The 20,871-nt window shown below is 40.6% G+C and overlaps 1 protein-coding gene across 1 annotated transcript in view; it reads right to left on the bottom strand.

Moving 5' to 3' along the window:
- Positions 1–20,871, bottom strand: part of MYO9A (myosin IXA) — a gene marked incomplete at its 5' end in the record, with an annotated part of 151,817 nt that overhangs the window by 92,716 nt on the left and 38,230 nt on the right. The window contains 4 exons of the mRNA XM_084293197.1: positions 5,986–6,075; positions 13,679–13,805; positions 16,469–16,566; positions 20,705–20,761. Coding sequence (XP_084149323.1) covers positions 5,986–6,075; positions 13,679–13,805; positions 16,469–16,566; positions 20,705–20,761 — 372 coding nt within the window. The remainder of the gene's footprint in view (positions 1–5,985; positions 6,076–13,678; positions 13,806–16,468; positions 16,567–20,704; positions 20,762–20,871) is intronic.

Raw genomic sequence — 20,871 nt, 5'->3', positions numbered from 1 at the left:
AATAAAAAGCATTTTGCAGATTGAGAATACATACAATTGCAATTTGGGCGTTCAGCATCCATCACAGAAAGGTTACAGTGTGCTTCCATGGCCACGTAACTGCCTGCATCTAAGAGCCACGTGCTGAGTTACTGGCACATAGCCATTTAAGAAAAGATATGATAGCACGTTATATCCTGTATAAGCTTGGAAATAAAAGTTTCAAAAAAATATTATCGCTACACGGAGTTTTAGATCTAGGGACACTCACAGCCATGCAGAGGGACTAAAAGAACTGTTTGCATCCCAGGTCTTGCTGTCACCATAGAGACAAGTGCCACAGTGGCAGGAAACTGCCTGCCTTCCTTCTGTTGTGCTCCACCACCTCTGCTTGCAGGGATAGTCTAGGACACACCACCCAGTCCCTTTCAGGTCCTCTGGCTTTTAAGATGGTTATTTTCCACTTACAACGATGAATACACATTCAATTAACCAGAAGACATTTACTGACACTCATCAAACAAGCAGCTCCTAACAGCTTTCCAGACTTGAAGGAATTAAAGATTCGAGTTACTTGTTGCCCAAGAAGTTGTCTCACATCTTTCATTTCCCTTCTCTTTGGTGTTTTCACATCAGATTTCTTCAGAAAGTGTAAATTAATTAATTAACTAACCCTTCAGGGATAAAAACTCCTTGGTCACAAATAGCTGACAACTATACAGGTCTGTTAAAACAAAGTCTTTTTGCAAAGTCATTGGCTTAAGTAACGCCAACAATACTAAATGAATTGAAGGCATCATGGAAAAATCTGTTTTCTGGAAAGATGTAAAAGAGGATTCATTAACAGATGTATTTACTCTGATAACGAGTTTCTTTCTTCCTCTGATGAAGAACATGGAAAAAAACACTGAGACTCTGGTGAAAAACAGAGAAGCAGGTGACAGACGCCAGCACGATAAGCAGAACAAACGGGATGGATACAAGGTGGGGACGGGTGATGAGCTCCGATACGGGGCTTGACTCCGGCGCCACAGACAGGGGGAACAAGCTGAAGAATGCAGTGGTCGATCAGAGAGAGAAACACCAGTCAAGATGGATTTCAGAGAGGTAAAAGACTAGATTAGTCAAGGCACAAAGTAATTGTCTCGGAGCCCTGCAGTAAGCTGAGGTGGAAAAAAACAACAGAATTCTTTGAATTATTCAGATAGAAGCAGGAAGACAGATGTGGCCCAGAAGGGCAGTTCTTTGCGCAGATTAAGCTTAAGATGATACTCAGATTACACACATAAGGAAGAGTGATTTTTTTTTTTTTTTTTTTTTTGCTAGCAGCCCCCAGGTTCTCCAAAAAAGCTTTGATTAAAGTGCTTTGCTGGTGGACCTGCTGCATATTCCCTACCAGACATAAGTCAAGCTGCTTAGCATTCAGCATGTCTGTTGTTTTTTCTTTTGGATACCTGAAATGTGTCTTACAAAACTTTTCAACCTGCCAGGGAGGCTGCAAAAACACATGTAATGATAGATGAAGAAACGAAGTCTGGAATTGAGGGTAACATTAACTCTCAGAAGACATTACTTTTCTGCTACCATTAAAATCCCATTTTTCTCCATTTCATTTACATGCCTGTTGCAGTTCACCTTGCTAGGAAGGAGAACCATGGGGGCACTTCTGCAGCCACAGGGAAGGCAAACCTGAAGCAAAACACCACCCAAGGAATCAATGACTACTCTCTTGCTCCCGTAGCCAGATCTTCTCTTTTGAAAGGGTCCTCGCTGCCACATTTTGTTTGCTCACTCAAGTGGAATTGGCCAGCTCACTGTTATCAAACACAGCGCTCGCCCTGCGCAGACACACCGTGGTTTCTCTGGAAATCCATTAACTGCTGCTGGCTATGTTAATACACAGGCTCGCCCCTGATAAAGACGTTAGCAGCTGTTTTGGGCAACGAACCTAGACCTCTGAACAAAACTACAGCCTTTTATGTCTGTGCAGCCTTTTCTTAGTTTATCTACAGCACAGAGCTTCTGAACCTTAGCGCTAGACCAAATTATGCAGTCATTTCAAACACTGCATTAAAATACCATCCAGCTGCTATAAAAGGAAAAATGAATGGTTCCAGGAGGCAGCTCCACAGCAGACAGCCCACTGTGGGTCTGAAGATAAGAGGCAGCTGCCAGAGGTAAATATAAGCATTATTTATGGATGTGGTGTCCTTGCTCATCTGAATTTCGACAGCCATTGGAGATGCAGACTGGATGTGTACAGGAAACTCGCTCCCCACAGGGCTCAGCTACACAGGGGGTCCAATCAAGCCCACGTTTGCCATTAGTTCCAAAAAAAGGACTGCAACTACAAAGCAGGGTTGCTTTTTACCTTGTAATAGCCTGAGGACAGGCACCTTGAACTGGGAACTCTGTTCACAGTCTTTCCACTCCTGGCTGCATCCCTGCTCAATAGGTGCTGCTGTCACACATCTTGTATCCACCTGTGTGACACAAGTAAGATGAAATCTGTACATGTTGGGAAGAACTTGCTCAGCTGAAAACAGCACCAGCAGCTGCTGGGGCATAGGAGGGCAGTGCTTTTGCTTTTTGCTGAAGTCTCACCTTCCTACTGGAGTTGAATAATTATATGTTAACCTGACTGAGATCCTCCAAGGCTACCCATCTTATGAAAAGAAGCACAGAGTTGACAAAGCCAGCATTTCAGCCTAACTGAAAAATGGCATGCAACTCTTAAAAATAAAGCCAACAAGAAATGTTGTAATAAAGAAGTACAATATGAATAAACACAGAGACAGTTGCAGCTGTCATCTTCAACGCCATGGGCTTCAGGCCACTGGGATCTCCTGTTACAAATTGTCATCACAAACACTGCTAGAGGACATTTTGCAATACCTTTTACTCAAGCGTCAAAAGATGTCAGAATAAAATATCAAGTTTTACTTAAATTACTGCAGAGATGGACAGAACAGGCTTACAAAAGGAGTCTGATATAAATTTAGAACTGTTATGAAGGAGAATGTTTCAAACGAGGAGCTGCCAACTGCTCGAACCACAGTTTCAAAAAAAGCCCCGAACCACACAACAGTGTTTCTAATCAGCGTACAATAACAACGCAGCGAGCAAGCATGCGGATGGGGAGGAATGCAGCATCGCTGCAAATCCAACAAAGGCATCCTCTTTGTGGGGCTGCAGCCTGGGACAATCGAAGAGAAAAGACTTCATTTTGTATAATAAAGCCCGATCTCAGCTCTGATGCTTCCAGGCTGGCTGCATCTCCTCTGCTCATCCAAGATTATTAAGGTGGGGTGGCAATGGTCACGGTGGGATCAGGAGGTTACAGACAGCACAGATCAGACTGCAATCAGACAGAGAGCATTTGCCATTTCACATACAGTATTTCCCATGTCGACTTGTCAGCCACACATATTCCAATGCTGTTTGATGGAAGAGATCAGCAAACACCAGCCCTTGTGCAGAGCTCACAGAGAAACAATTCCCAAACCTGGGCTGGAAGCATGTGGGAACCTCATCAAAGCTCAAAAACCCATTCAAAATGTAAGATCTCAAGGCTTTCTATGTATGAAAAACACTTATTTTAAATTAGAGCTCCCTCCTTATAACTCCTCTCCAATAACCAAAGCCTAAGAAGCACAAGACAACCAAGATCTGTACGTGCCTGGTCTGCAGCAGAGGACACACCACCTTGCTCACTGTGCCAGGGAATCTCATCAGCAGTACTGGAGGTAGATGCTCAGTGCTACCCCCAGAGACCCCAAATTTGCTATTTCCACACAACAGGTTTCAGGACAATTGATCTCACTTCTTAGAGTCCCTTCTTTCAGCGTAATGTTCGCTGAGTTTTTGCGCTTCTTTTAGTGACTGCTGCTCTGTCCAGACATTTGGGTGCAGGCTGCACATATAAAATTCTTCAAAGCCTTACAAGGCACTTGGTAGATCCAAGCTGCTCTTCTTGATGGTGTAAAAGAGCAAGTATATGCCAAGATAACATTTTTACAGTCCTTTTTTGAGAGCCACTGCCGTATAGCCTTTTCCAGATGAATTCCACTGAATTCCACTAAAACTTTCAGACTATCAATGATCTATGAAAAAAGCATCAAGCATTTTAGCATCTGGAAAATAATGTAGCTGCTACACACATCATTGCTTTATCAGGAAAGACAGCTATGAGCTGTAGGAGTCGTGGTGGGACAGTCATGTCTGCAAATCCTCAAAACCTCAAGCACTCCATCCATTTGAGCCAACTGTAATGCTCTTTTGTAAAACACACAAAAATAACCGGTCTCTTGGTTCCCACTAAGGCCAACTGTGCTGCTGGTCCAATTAGTCATGAGTGGGACGATCAGATAGCAGTGTCCTGTGCAAAGCCCTAAAATGTCCCACAAATCCTACGCTTCCTTCCTCATTCAGACAGATTGGGATGTCTCCTCTCCTGCTCCCCAAGACAAGGAGGAGACCTCTTGCTGCAGTGAGGTTGCAGTTAGAGCAGCTCAAATCCTGCTCTAGTGTACAGAGCAAAAGCCAGTCGGTGGTGAACCACAGAGCTCACTGGCAAATACATTTTGGCAGTCAGGGCGCTAATGCTGTAGGGACAGTGGACAGAAAGCACATGCAATGCCTGTCTTTTCTCGATGAAATTCATGGCTTCTTACTTAGTGATTTAGTCATGAGATTACTTTAGAGCATAATCATCATGTAATGAGCCACTGGAGTCTGATGCTCCTCTGTCTCCCCCCTCACCACACCCTGATTTTTTTTTATTTTTTATTTTTTTTTAAACCAGGTATTAGTAACAAACCTTTATCAACGAACACCTGAGATCTGTGAGCAGAGACATCACTAAGAACAAAGATACAATAAAAGCATATGTGTCCTTTGTTAGGAGAGATTCAAACTTTGCACAAGGGAAATAATTTCCAACATGAGAGGTTGGTTTCAGTTATGGAACTTGAACACACAATCTCAAAAGGGGAAAAAGAACAACAACGCAGAAATCAAAATATTTACAGACGACCCTAAATACATCACATTAAGCATTTATCTACTTCCAACATAACAGGCTGATCTCACGGACATTGCTCAAGGTGTTGCATGTTCGCATACAACCATATGACAAGAAGGAACCAGCTTGGGCCACGCTCTACGCTCTTAAATTGAGGAACTCAAGAACAGTAGGTGCAGAAACAGCCAAAACAAGTCTTGCCACAGAACAGAGCTGATATGCTTTGGAGGATATAAGAAGAAAACAGAAGTATTTCTGTTTACCAGCCACAGAATGTAATTCAGAATTCCTGGAAACCTCATATTCAGGAAAAACATAAATTTGCTGACATTGTAATCCAAGTCAGACCATAATAAAGAAGTTACTTCATGCAGTGCCATCCCAAAGCTAGCAGCAGCACTGACTACCCTTGGAACAAGCTGAGAGAGGCTGATTGAGTTGTGGCCACCCTAAAGCACCATGCAAGGGCCGAGGACATGAGAGGTCTGCAAAAGCGATAATGGGAATTTTCTGCAGAGGATCTCCAGCTCCTCCCATACAGGACCCGTGACTAATGTAGGCACTTCAGAACCACGCCAAAAATGTCCTGGAGGTCTTAGATCACCTCTCTGTTGTGGGATGAATCAGTGCTGCAGTTTAGGGAATGATGTATGAAGACTACTACTTAACTCATATCACTCACATACATTCAGTGATGCACAACTCTGCTCTGGAGAACATTTACACAACTGTAAGTCATTAAAACAGTTAAACACAATCACAGAACAACGCGTAAATCTGCTTTCCAAGAACAGTGTAGAAGGTAAAGTCAACTGTTTTCTAGCTCCACACACATCAGCTTCTCCTACATTTAAATAAAGTAAGTAAATAAATAAATACTAAAAGAAACTCTAGCAGAGCTAAGAGTACGTTTCAAACTCATTTCAAAGCTTTGAAAACCATCCCAAGAGTTTTCCTTTTAAAAATAAACATCGTGTACAGACCTCTGCTAGTTTGTAGGGTAAGATGAGCTTCTCTCCTACTGTCACTGTCTTTCTGGTAACCAGGGCCTCAAAGAGCATTTCTTCTTTTACCTGAAACAAAAATCTTGATGTTAACAATTATTCTAGGAATAAAAAAAAAAAAAAATCCATTCTGTTTCACCAGCCTTCACAAAGTTAATGTTCCATGCATAAGAATGAGCTAGATATTGGGAGAAGATAACTTAGCCCATAAATCCAGCATCAGAAAACAGACACCACAGTATTCAAGGGAACCTGATTTTCTGCATTCAGCCACCTCATTTCTAGCAAGTTCCCATTGGTCTCCTTTGTTCCTGCTGTAGCTCCTCCCTCCCATGCTTTTTTCCCCTTTGTTGGCAAAATAACTCAACTTTCTAGTGTTATCAAGATGACATAATACAAATTACTCTACAAACAAACCAAACAGTGTCACTGGTTTAAGAGATATATCTGGATGGGATTGGGTTTTAAATTCTTGTTTTGTTTTCTGTTTTTCAGGGTGGGGAGAAGGGAGGAATTAGAAGGAGAAAGAAACCTTTTGAAAAGAAAAGCACCTGATATTTGCTCTGATATTCACACCTGATATTTAACTCCCTGAAGAAACCAGTTCCCAACCAGGCGACAACCACTTGCTAATCAGCCATTTGCAGGAAAGTCAGTTGTATAAACACAGACACTTGGGCAAACAGGTAAATGGTGCCAACAAATTAAACATTCCCTGCTACTAATTGTCAGGAGAAAGCCTCCTGCGCCCCAAGATTCAAGTTCCTGTTATTTTCATCTTCTTGAGAAATCCCAAAGCGTGTCCTGTCTACCAGAACAGATGATGATATGCTCATGCATAAGTTATACCTAAATACTTTGAGTTATTCACTCCTCTCTTTGCTAAATTTCAATGTCAAAACTGAAATTCTTCATCTTGGTGAAAACCTTTGAGCCAGGACTTAGCAGCTATACCTTGACCCAGAGATACTGCCATCGGAGGATATGTAACACAGGCTGTACAAGCTGACTGCCCTAACCAAACAGCCCAATGTGGACACCAGACCTGTTCACATCACCTCTATGGAAAGTTAGAAGCACCAAATCCATATTTCTGAAACCATCCTAGGCCTTTTTTATTTTTATCTATTTTTAAACACAGGTACATCCATTTATGATTTGGCATTGATGATGCTAAACTTAGCAGCTGATGTACTTTGGCTTATTGGTTTAACCCAATAATGAGTGTTGAGAGCAATGCAAACAAGCCAGTTGAGCCTAAGCTCACAAACCATTGCAAAAATTATTCCACTCTGGACAAAAAAAAAATATTTCTTTGTACCAGATGTACTGTCACAGGGTTTTCCCTGATACACTCCAATGAATTTGTATACAACTATTTTTTTCATGCAACACCCAGTAACAAAATCTTTTTGTGCCAGAGTGAGAAGTAGAAAACACCAAGTCACCGGGACACAGCCTTCACCTACCAACAAGTCCTTACCATGAGGAATCAAACTTCAACACCTTGAGATTAATCTCACTTGTGCTCAGTAATACCCTAGAGCCCCCAGTTATTGCAATTTTATTTTGCCTTTCAAAACAAAGTGGGGAAAAAAGTATCTTCTGGTTAGCCCGGAAATCCACAGCAAGTTTTCACATTTGGTTTCTATTCCTCTACATACAGCAAAATGGCAATTTGCTAGGCTCTCCAGCCAGAACGACTGATCATTTTCTGCATGTGCCACTAAAGCACAACCTGAATCGACCTAGTCCTCGTCTCGGCTCCAGGTTCCCACTCAGTTCTTCTTCAGTCCCAGGCTCCCGTCTCATCGAACGCAGTTGGGTTATTTGCTGACTCGAGCATGCAGCCAAAAGCAAAATGTGGACAATTTTTCAGCAGCTTGCAACTGCGGGACATCAGCTGACATCCCTCAATTGCAAAGCCTGGAACAAAAGTGAGTTTTACACCATCCATTTTGCCGCAAGAACAGCAAATGCGCTGAAGTAGGAACAAGGGAGGACTGCTGCAAACCCACAGCCTGCGTGCTGGCTTTTTTTTTTTTTTCTTTTTTTTTGAAAAAAAAAAAAAAAGCAATAGGCAGAGGGGTATCAGATGGTTACTAATCAAAACAGTCCAATGCAATATTCTTGGTGCCCAGACTAAACAGCCTGAATGCTTCCAAGTCTCAGATTTGTCAGTAAACATAGGCATTTTAAATGGTTTTAACAACTACCCGTACCCTTCGCCCTCCCCATCTGTCTGTGGTTCTCCATAGCTTCCTCTTCCCTGAGCTCTCTGGATGGGTAAGACCTGCAGATGTGTGTCCTACATCCCAACGCTGTTGATGATCTTTTCATGAGAAAACATACTTGGCAAGGATGGATATTCAGCTCCAGACGGGGATCCTCCAGGTCTCTGCCCACAGCTAATGCCCAGCAGAGCTTGGTCTGATTACTTCACTGCTGAGAGTCAATACCCGACAAGGAGCACTGCTGACTTGGCCAAATTTTAATCGAAGGTCAGAGCTTTAAGGTGTCTGATTCCTGATATCCATAGGAGCTTTCTAAAGATGAATTCAGCATACAGCAATGACTAAAGATGTCTGGTGCACATGGTTGCTGTTTCCAAAGCACGCATCCCAAGCTTCCTCTGGCATTCAATATGCATAATATACTAAAATGGAGACAAAACCAACCTAGGAGATGAGCAAAGAAGAAAACACAACTTATTCCTTTAGTTTGTTCCCTGGGAGTCATACTTTTGGGTTACGTTTCATGGACGTTTGCTTTCCGGTGCTAAAAGGGCAAGTCTCAAAAAAGCTACATGGACTGTAGGAGTTCCTACCTTAATTACAGGGACAAAACACAGATGTTAGAGTTGAATGCCACATGCAAGTTGAACGGATGCTGGGATGGCTGGTTGACTAGACCTCTAAAACACAGTTAAGGATGACCTCCAACCCTGCCACTGCTGTAAATGTCAAGAGAGGGAGGCAGTAGGGACAGCAGGGACAGCCAGGCAGCCTCCCGCAAAGGCTGGACAGGAGCCCAGGCGGGCTGTGATTACTTCTCCTGTAATGCTAGGGTATTGTGTTATGAAGTAAAAGGAACCATTTCGAGCTTGAGAGCAAGAAATCTTATCTTTTTCTCTTTCCTTCTAGTTGCTTCCATATTTGAGAACAGGATTGAGATGCTCAGTGCTCGTTCGAAAGCTGCTTGGTATGGAACGTAAATACAGACAGTGCTAGGATGGACTTCATTTTCTATCAGCTCTTCCCGAGAAAGAGCAGAACTTTCTATTCTGACTTTCTTTCAAGCCAAGCTATCTGACTGGAGATCTGGCTCAGAGCTTCACAACCCCAAACTTAACCAGAGAAGGGATGCAGAAGAAAAGGCTGGATGCCATGCTGAGCGCAAAGCGCCTGCTGCCCCATAAACCTCACCTCCTTTTCCCTGCTCTGTTACATTCTGAGATGTCTATCACATGAGGAGCACGCTGTCTGTGGGATTCCTGTGCGCAGCCAAAGATAACTTTTTAGTAGAAAAAAAGCTTCAGCACAGTTTCCTGGGGAGGTAGATGTTGGCTGCAAAAGCCAACATGGTCAATGTAAAAGAGAATTGGCAAAACTAATTTTGGATAGCTCATAACTTATATTTACCACTATTTGCATTGAGTCTGGTTATCTAAGCCGAACAACTGAATATAAAACTATTCAGTGAAGACAGAATTTGTCTTCCTTATTCAACACTCTCCATGGAAATAATTTCCAGTATTAGTAAATGCACGTAATTAAAACATTCTTGCTCTTCTAATGAAAAAAAATAGTCAACTTTAGGGTGATCTAACACTTGATCATTTCTAATGGATGACTTTTGATAATTATTCTTAGGAATTCACAAATCAGAAACATACCACAATAGTTTAATAAAACCACAGATCCTTGCCGACTTGCAGCCCAAAGATTGAGTTCAGCTACGAGTTCTGAACAAACAGCTCCTCAAGCTGAACTACAGCTCAGGGTGAATTACACATCCAAATACAAAACCCCTGCTGTTTTAAGTCCATGTTGCGAGGCTGGAGAATTTTTTTGTTTGGACTGATGGAAAGAGATGGATACCAATAAGCCCACAGAAGGAGCACTTCCAGGTTTTTCCCCAGAAGAGTTTTACACAATCCTCCATCGTTTCTGAAGAGGATTTCTCCCTCTGCCTGCAATAATTTCACTGCTTGCACAGACTTCCACGTCTGTTCAATCCATCAGGCAGAACTGACATCACGCTACAGCGCCGTATTTCAGCAAAGTTTAAACAAAGGCCGAGAAAAACCTGCCAAAACCCTCACATAATCCGCACGCTATGTCTATGCTTGAGGAAAGGAATCAGGGTCTTACTGTAAATGAAACAATGATCCACGGAGTCTGGCCAAAATCCTATATTGCAATTTGCTTTTTCAACAAATGCTGCTCTGAATGTTTTAATAAACTAAAAACATATTGGACTGGGCTGTCAGTATCTAAGAAAAATAAAATCCCTCTCAGGTCATCAACTCCTCCCAGATTCCTTAAAAAATCTGCATATTAGCTTCATTTTATAGGATCAGAAGTCTCTTGATACAACGGAAGGATAGGTATCAGAAGAAAGAAAGAGAAAATGAGAAAAAGAGGGAGAAAAAGAAGGGTGCTGTTGCATTAACTACTGAAGGTTCCCCAGTTGTCCTTAGAAACTCAAAGGCTCCATTCTTTCTAATGTAGAACAGCAAGCTCATGATACTTTTGGTCAGACTGGCCTTTGGAGGGGGGAAAACATGGCTAATTTTGCCTATTTGTTTCACTTCAGACACTCTGGTTGTTCTTCTCCCCAAGAAAGCAACCACTCCCTTGGTTATGTACATCAAGACCTCTGGATCCCTTCTTGGCAGCTCTCAGATACAACCAATTCAGTGCCCTTTCACCAAACCCAATTAGATTTTTCTCTTCTCTTTTTCTCATCAAATCCTTGAATGGACAAATTGAGAAAGTCATTTAAAGAAAACAAAACAAAAAAACACACACACACACACACAGGATTTTTCTCTGTATCAGATCACAGAATAGATGGTTCCTTGCATCATTTTGCTACACCCCAGCCTGTCCTGTCAAGCACTCAGTGGCTGTATGAAAAGAAATTTAAGTATTTGTCAACTATTAATTTTCTTCTGAGATGATTTTTCGGTCTTGGTAAGTAATAGCAAGAGCTAGGGAAGGAATTAGCAACTTTTTAAAGCCAATTCATATTTTTAGCAACAATGGCATGAAAAGCAGAACTGTATACTTTTCAGTGACCACAAAATAAATAAGTAAAATTAATTACCCAAATGAGACAAAAATACAAAGCGTCAAATTGTTTCAACCAATATTTTTGGTCTCTGGCTAAGATTTCAACCACACTTAATTTGGACAGTTTTAAGTAGCTAACTAAGTGCAATGTAATAATGCCTCATCTGTCTGAACCCTTTAGTCCTCCCTTTGGTCAAAATTGAATAAACATTACAAAAGATTTATTCAGGTCTGCAAATGCTAAGCATTTCAGAAACAAATCAGCTTCTTAAAAGGCGTTTGCTGCCTTTATTTTGGCTGATCAGGGAGTGGGTCTATCAGAAATCTTACACCTGCGGGCAACATCTGCAGTTCCATCCAAATAAATGCAGCTTAAAGAACAAGCAACACTTATCCAAACACAGCAGCACCATTCACAAACCATACCTGAGATCTGCACCGCCGTTATCTAATTAATGAGCTTTTCATACTGTATAGGATCGGTCTGCTCGCAAAAGACTTACCAAGAGCAACAGAAAGAGATCATTTTGCTTAGCTACACCAGATTCTAGTGCTTTTTCAAAATAGTAATGTTTATATATGTATGTATGTACGTATGTATATTTTCTACACATTGTTGACACTATCTGCAAGTGAGCATGGTGTCCATACCTGTGCTGTACCGGAGCATGGCACTAAGCCACCATTGGATCTGTATGCCTCAACTGATGCATAATTTCAAATGCACACGTGCAAAAAATACGCTGATACCTTACAGCACACAGATGTTGCAAAAGAATTTGTTTGCAGAAGAAAGCCAGGGCAAAGACCCAAAGCCTGGAACTTCTTCAGATCTCTAAGTCACTCTCTTATTCAAAGCTTTTTTAAAAAATGATTACTTCTTAAATGACTTGGCACTCTTGCTACGACTTGATATGGCCATTTTTAACAGGGTCAGATCAACAACATTCTAGTCCAAACTCATATTTTCCTTCTGTTTATTTCTGCAGTCTGAAGTCCAAAATGCAAAGAGCATCCAGCTGCTTATACCCATACTTTACAGAAGCTTTCCCCTCCCTAAATTCAGAGCATTAATGAAGTGCTATGAAAATCTGAAAGCCAACTCCCAAGAGTTCAATGAGTAAGATAGCACAACAGCTGTTTGAGGGAAGGAATGAGAGAGCCTCACATGTGCACGAAAGGACAAGTTATCTTCTGACAGGAATATAAAATTAGCAGAAGTTAACCTTCCACACTGTCCAGCAAGTTTTGAGAAGGACCAAGGAAATCTAAGACAGTTGGAATTAGAGTGCTTTCCTCTGTTTCAGCAAGTTTGGATACGATGGGAATTGGTCAGGTGAGATGTGACAAGGACAATAACAAAAGAGCAGAGATTGTACAGTTGTTTTAACCAACTACAAGGATAACATTTCAGGATCGCTTAGAGCTGCAAGTGACTTAGATGACAAGGATTGCTTCTGGCCATCTGTATCCACATCAAGAGGTTTTGCCCATTGCTCTTGAACATGGAAAGCAAGCACAGGACAACTTGGCTCGCTGCAGTAAAAACTCCTGAGCAAATAATGCCACAATTTCATAACCTGCACAAGCTAACAGGGCAGTCTGGTTAAGAACTTCTGCACTGACCTGCATAACTGGATATGGCCCAGGGCCATCAAGGCTGAGACACTGAAACCTGTCCCAAATGATACTGGTACAACAGTCATCCACAGAGAACAAAATCCTCTTTGTAAAGGCTCTTACACAGTAAAACAGCAGATAGCATCATCAGGCTCAAAACAGAATTAGATAAATGCACGGATAGTAAGTCCATAAATGGATACTACAGGAAGCAGACTGAGATGCACCCTCCAGCAAGTCTACCACAACCTTTGTGGATGCTGGCAGAGTAACAAGAGACTGCAAAATGCATTGAGTTCACTCAGAATCTCCTATTGCCACTACCTGTAACAGAAGAGTGGGTCTTAAAATTGCTCCGCTTTCTTGAATTGTTTCTAACAGAAATACTGGAACAGATTTCAGGAGCATTGGGGAATTCTGGTGAGGGAGCTGATGGCTGGCAATTAGAGAAAATAGCATGTTGAATGGCAGGTTTTCTTTCCACCTAAAACTGGCTTGCAATCTTCCAAATTTTAATCAAGGTAACACTATATTCAGTTAATTAAACAAGTGTATTGAAGCTGAAGATTAGGAAGAAAAAAACTTCACATGAAAAGCCTCATAAGAAAATCCTTGTAATGTCTCACTGGGAAACACAAACAGTCTACATTAACATAAGACAACTTACCATTCATTGTAACTGGAAACAAATTCTATTATAAAATAAAGGTAGTTCATTAAGCGTGAAAGTTACAGGGCAGAAAGCAAAGACTTACCTCCAACAGGTCCGACACGATAGGCAGTATTTCAGGGTTACAAATATCGATGGAATCATCCCGATAGGTCTTCTTTTTATAACGGATGTTTCCCAGATGTAGTATTGCAGACAAGAGAGAAAAAATTCTAAAGAAAATAGAGAGATCTCATTTTCATTTTTTTTTCCTTTCTTTTTTTCTTAAAGCTAATGAAAAAGCAAACCACATGTTCAATGCCAAAATTGGTTGCAAAACTTTTTCAAATATTTATCAGGATCCCATCACCATGAAAGCTGAAAAGCTACAAAAACACTTCCAAATTCTGTTTAAAAGAATGCAGCACTTCTCAGTCCATGACTTGTACAAAATATCCTGCCCTTTCCACAATCCCTTCAGTTCCCAGACATCCAAGTGCCATCTTCATATTTGACTCATCCTCTAATTTTTAGTTTGAAGCAGTTTCTGTCCCAAATCTCCAAGTGTTTCTTAAAAATGATGCTCAAAATAAGCATCCACTTTGTAATTTTTTTCCATTTAGTCAAGTACTAAACTTGCATCAGTACAGCCTTCTTGAGAAGTATTCTGCAAAATCATTCAGGTCACCTAATTCTCAGCCTGAAGTTCAACACATTAAACCCACGGTTACAAAATGGCACCCTATATGAACTACAAAATGAAATCATCAGGATGAATGATGGCTGACTTCAGCTATATACTCCATTTGTCCCTCATTCTACACACTCTGGGGAGCTAAAAATGATTAAAATTGAACTTCATTCCTAGCCATGTCACCAGTGTGTCTGGACAACACAACTTCACCACTCCAAGCCTGTCCTTCATTATCTCTAAAATGGGGATACTGATTCCTCATCATGAATTACTTGAATGCCTTTATAAACAATTTTCTTCTGTAGCTGTTTCCACAAAGGTGAAAGCCCATGCTTTGCTATAAACAATCACTTCAGAAAGTAATAACAGCACTTAAAATGCCCTTCCCTTTTTTGCTCAGCTGGAGGTGGTTACTTTTTCTTGTTGAAGTCGCACAATGCCAAGTAGAACAGATTTGCTCATACAGCGAAGAATCTGCTACGTTTTTTTTTTAAGAGAGGCAGACATGCTTTTGACAACACGCACTAGCAGAAATACAAGAACTTGTCCACCAAGTAAAGTTATTGCACAGTAAATCAAAATGACATCCTACTCCATTCAGTCCAGACACTTACCGATTGCTTTACTCTGCCAATTAAAGTACCTTGCCGTACTGCAACCCTGCACTGTAAGCAGGCTTTAGAAAATCCTTGTCACTGAAACCTGATTCTTGCTGCATAACAAGTCACCTGGGGCAGAATACAGGAAGCAATTTGGTTCTGCGCTACTAGCTCCTTGCTGCTGCAGTATCTGCAAAGCAGCTTTGTCTCAAAGTGGGATGCAGTGGCATTTGCTCATGGAGTGAAGATGCGTGATGCTTGCAGGAGAACGTGAGCATGTGCTTGGTGCAAAGCAGACACACGTGAAGAATAAGGATCTATACTGACATATACCCTATTCATAGTAAAAACATGTATATTTGGCTTATCTATTTGTGTGGAATGTATAGAGAAAAAGCAGTATTGATTTCAGAATTAATTTGTTATGCTTGGGATAAAGCATGAACTTAGAAAAATGATTTTTGGGTAGGTGAAATAAGTTCTTATTGGATCAAAATGCAGGACAATGTCTCACACTTAAGGGCTTATAGCTGGCTCAGACACGTGTTAAAAGGAAAGAAAAACAATGCTTAAAAAAGGAGGGAGGTAATCCACCCAATTGCAAAATAACGCTAGCTGTTAGCATCTTAAATGTCATCTACCCAAGGGTTTCAAGTGCCATTAGCACAAAGCAGTAATTCCTTGTTCCCACATAAACCTCCAGGATTTCCGATAAAGGAACAAGGTTCATTAAATTACCATTTGAACATTTTTACCTAAAAAAGCACAAGCTTTCTCACTGTGTTCCAGCTACTGATTTGCCTTTCAGCAATACTTATGATGTCAAGAAAAAAAACAAACAACACAACACAACAAAATCACTGTAAGATCATTTTTCAATATCTATTTTTCTAAGCCTGTTCCTAACCTTAGTAACTTACTTGTCAAATTCATTCAAACCTACTTGAGACTTTGGAACAATGAAGTCAGTCAACGATTAACACAACAGGAATTACTTTGTGGTTTCAGTGAAGGACAATCTTCATGTAAAGCATGTAATTCCTTGCACTCGGTGGAAGACAGTATTGCAAGCCAACTACAAAAATCTAGGTTTTCAACTGGCACCTTCACTGTGTTGGTGAATGAAGGCCAATTGGAAATGAGCCCTCAAAACCAGCAATTGCATGGAAGGGGATTAAGTGTGATGACTAATAATCCGGATTTCTAATTAAAACAGGATCTGGATTCATGACATGCAGAGTAAAGCATGACTATTCATGAACAGTACAAAATATATTTCCAGGTACCAACTTCCTGCCAACACTCATTTTACATAAAGAGTCATTAACTACACTAATGATGGGCATAGTTTGCTTATGCCTTTATATTTTGTTTACTCCTTTATTGTATGAATGGTCAAGCACCATTCTTCTTTCTCACCAGCCTGAAACATTATGCAGAGCGAAACAGTTATGTTAGCAAAAATTATGTGTTTTTTTCTCACTATTTAGGGAGACTGTATTTACAGTAATATTATATACATATTTTATATTATCATATTATTTCAATTAATCAATATAATCTCTAATATGTTAATACATGTTAATATGGAAAAGAAACTCACTGTCTGCGAGTCTTGGGAAGAAACCCCACCATCTCCATGGCGAGTTGTAGACGCTCAAAGTCATGCTTCAAGTCCTCCCCTTCGACGGAAAAGCAGTCCTGTTGGGGTCAAAGAGAAAGATTAAGCATTGACACAAATTGAGGTCAGAACAGGTCCAGATGGCCAAGTCAGCACTTCATAAATATCATCCTGTGATTTCCAAGTCTTTTATCAGCAACTAGGACATTTCCAATCTGGCACTGGGAAAATGAGATATACAGGAGGCCCTGTTAACACGATGCAGACTAACGGTGGCTAATTACCCAACACCCACCCCCTCGGACACTGCTCTGAATCCTGTTCCTGAGAGAGAGCACAAATGCACAGCACCAGAGCAGACAGAGCAAGAAGCACATATGGGATGCAATTAAAATCCAGGATTAGCTCCAGTGGTAAGGCACAATTTTTCTTCTTAAATATTGGAAAACACGTTCACAATTTTAAATCAAATAATAAATAACAATAATCAAGCTGTCTAGAAGAATCAGTTTTTCAGTAGTCTCTGTATAAGCAAATCAGAGTTGTCATATTTAAAGTAGCAATACTTGGCAAGAGTTTTGGACAAAAAACATATAGAAAGGCTGTGAATTAACAACAATACGCTGTGCATTGTTAACATTTACAGGCAGTTTATTCCACATTAAGTCCCGGTCCACTAAGAGTTCCTGTGAGTAAATGAGAAGAGTTCTGTTTTAAACTGCTTCAAAATAAAATGCATGTAATTCCATGTAATCAGTGAGTGAAATGCTGCATAATGAAGGAAAAGTTTCAAACATTTTATTCACTATTCTAAATGCTGGTGCATTTTCTTCGGGAATTTGAAGTCCACCACTTTTTATATCTCCCAGAGGCTAACGCACCATGGCTGAACACTTTAGCTATCCAGATTCTCCTCAAACTGATGGAAGTCACTGATGCTTTCAAAGAAATCAGATGACTTGCTGAATCCAAATAACACTGACCTACACCAATATTTAGAGAACATAGTGAAACTTACTCTCCTTAACTTAGTAAATGAACTAGCAATGCCAAGAACCTTTTGCAGGGTTTGACTCACCTTGGGTCCCCTTGGATTATTTATTATTCTCTCTCTTCATAGCCCAGATTTAATATTTTTCCCATTGCTAGCTACAGAAATCCCCGATCTCCAAGTAGGTTATTATGTATCACACAATATAGCGTTATCTTAAATATCAAAATATTTAGTAACACTTAAATAGAGATTCTCTACAAGTTAATCCAGGTGTATAATTTAAAAATTGCTGCTGCTGCTGTAGTGACAATGAATTAAAGCAGCTACATCCACGGTTTCTTTTGGTCATTTGTCTGTGAATCATCCTTACACCGTGAGCAAGCGTGCACAGACTTCTGCACAAACAGATCTGAAAATCTGTACTGAACAAAGCTACATGAATACAAAAGTGAACATCATTAAACAGATACCAAGTAGTCTTAAAATATGAAAATCATAAACGTAGAATATATAAAATTATTTTATCATATCAGTTTTGCATCTCACAATAGATGCAAAGCAGGCATTTTAAGCCTTACTGAGGTATCAGTGGTATGTTCTTCATCCCACTAGGTAGCATCAGTAAAGTGATAGCTACCAATTATAAAGAGACATTCTTATTTAAGATATTTATGCCAACATAGGAAATTCCTCAAACAGTAGTCCCGTCCCCTCAACTAAACACTCAAGAAGCTCAGAGCACTGCCATAAACCCAGATAACCAAAAATAAAATCTATTGTCAATCCTCAGGGGCAACAAGTCACTACTGCACTGCCTATTTAGAGATGTTGATGAACAGCAGAATCATTCTGTGTAATTTTTAAAACCATACCAACAATCAATGAACACAGAGTTTTAAAATAAACTAGAAAATACCATTTCTGCCTTTCTTAAGAAATACTCCTTAATGAGTGAACCTTTCATTTTTTGTTACAGGTTATTGAAATTTGCCCTCAACAGTAACAGATGTATAGGCTATTTGCACAATTTATTGAAAGGAATGCTATATTGACAACTACACTATATATCAGTAGGGACCAGCAATGGGGTTATATAAATCATACAATATCAGGATAAAACTGTTTTACTCCTAACTCAAACCTGGGCTGATTAGCATCCCTGGTCACTACAAATACACTGCAGATAACTTGGAGGAGTTTTCACCCTCACTAAGGCAGGACCTGGAGGCTGCAGAACAAAAAATGCCTTGCAAATTCTACAAATAAGGTCTTTTTAAAAATCTTTTTAAGGGGATAACAAGTGCCACTCCTACTGGCCATCCACATTCCCAGAAACAAATTCATTTTGTGGCATCGTTCATCCAAAATTGAGTCACAAGACAACACTGAAATACCAGAGCAGACTCAAAAGTAGTACAATCTATGCCAAAGGCAATTTAATGAACAATTTACATAACAATTCCCAAACTCATTAATCTGTATGGAAAAGCTTTTTGGAAATTATCTACTTAAAAGCAGATGCACTTGATAGTATTCCAGGTCTGTGCTAGGTACTGTTTCCTAATGGATGATTTCATATATATATTATATATATATATATAAAAAATATACATACATATATACGTATATATATGTCTATATAGAGAGTGTGTGTGTGTCTGTATAAATACACATACCTATATATGAGTTTCACTGATATTAGGGCAGACAAATGTTACAAAATCTATGCCCACGTACCAAAATAGTTATTAACATTCTGCTGGTCCAATTAGTTTCCCAGAGTGTTCAACACTTCGAAACAGCTGTGAGTTCCCTGCTTACTGTCAAACTGAAGCAATCCCTGGATTTCCAGGAAACCCTTAAAGAAGATACAGAAGGGTTTCTTTATAAGCTGAAAGTGCAGCAGGTAGAGCCCATTCCTTTTGCCACTAGTCCCTTGGAGGGAAAAGGCCAGAGGATGTTTAAGAGCAAATCTTCACTGAAGCCAAGACGTGATCTACCAGGAACATCATGAAAAACAACCCTGAGCAAATAAAATACCAGATCAACAGCCAAATTGTAAGGGCACACAGTTTTGCTATGCAAAATAAGGCAACAAACCTGGGGCTTGGTTTTCTTGGCGTTTCTCCAGTCGATTGTCCTAACCCACTCCTAAAGCAATTAAAGTCTTTGCAACTCATTACAGCATCTTGAGGCATACAGAGAAACATCCACTCTTTGCTCTCTGGTCTCATAGAGCCTCATAATGATGCTAATACAACATTTGACATTTTAAACCTCCGGAGGCCAGACTGCCTTCCCTTCCTCCTCTCCTAACGAAGGTTTGCATCTGAAGGCTTGCTGGCAATGTGCTGATTTAGCCTCAGAGAACCACAGCTCCTTACCAGATAACCTTTTCTTCCAGATACATTCACTGGGTTTGGCAACCATTAAGTGAACGGCAAAATTAGCACGGACAACATGCAGCTGGTTGAAAACATGCTTTCTGGTGCAAGACACAACCGACACAGACCATCACGGGGACACAGCTGCAGGCCACACAAACCCAAAGCACACCACTGACCAAAGCCACCGCCTCTGCCTTAGATGCAAAAGAGGAGCTGAGGAAGGTAAGAAGCATCATGGTCCCTTTTTTGGGTAGATCCATATGGAAAGGACACCAGAACTATTTTAGGAGAAGAAATTGTTTGCATTCTCAGTAATAGCAGGATTTGATTGTCCCACAGATGGCTGAAGGGTGCTTTTGGTTTTGTTGTCTTTTTCCTGGAAGCTGGATGGCAGATAGGCTGCAACAATCACCATAAGTTGACGCTAAACAGGCCATCTCTTAGCGCTTCCAGAGGCTGATTTGCAGTTGTATCAGGAAGCAATTACACTTCTCACAATGCTTCCACATCACAAATTACTATGTGATGACCAATTTACACGAAACAATGTGTATTATATATCAGGAAGGAACGACTGAAAACTAGGTGACCGAATCCAAACCAAGCTGCTGAAGAAGCTTTCCAGATGGAAGTAAGCAAAAAAGGGCAACAGAAAGAGCATCTATGTTGTCACCAGATAACACACAAGCAACACCACCATAGGGCAGGGGAAAGGGTCATTAACAGGTTAAATTTCATTTCATTTCTGCTCGTGGCTTGTTGCACCTCCCAAATTCAAGTGAGCAAAAGGAGCAGCCCTGCACCAGCGACACAGAAGACGCGTGTACTTGTACTGACCGGCTCAGAGTCATAGCAATACTCATCCCAGCTCTGTCTGAGGGGTTTCTTTGTCATCTGAAAGCAAGGCAGACCGAGTTAAGTAGCATTCGGACCAAACACGACACCCACCGCCGGCTCTTCAGGCAGGGCAGCAATGGTGACCTCCCAAGTAAAATAATTGTTAC

This window comes from Netta rufina, assembly GCF_964035555.1.
Source record: "Netta rufina genome assembly, chromosome: 11".
Taxonomy (NCBI): Eukaryota; Metazoa; Chordata; class Aves; order Anseriformes; family Anatidae; genus Netta; species Netta rufina.
The sequence above is the reverse complement of the archived record's forward strand: the minus strand, read 5'-3'. Positions and strand labels throughout refer to the sequence as shown.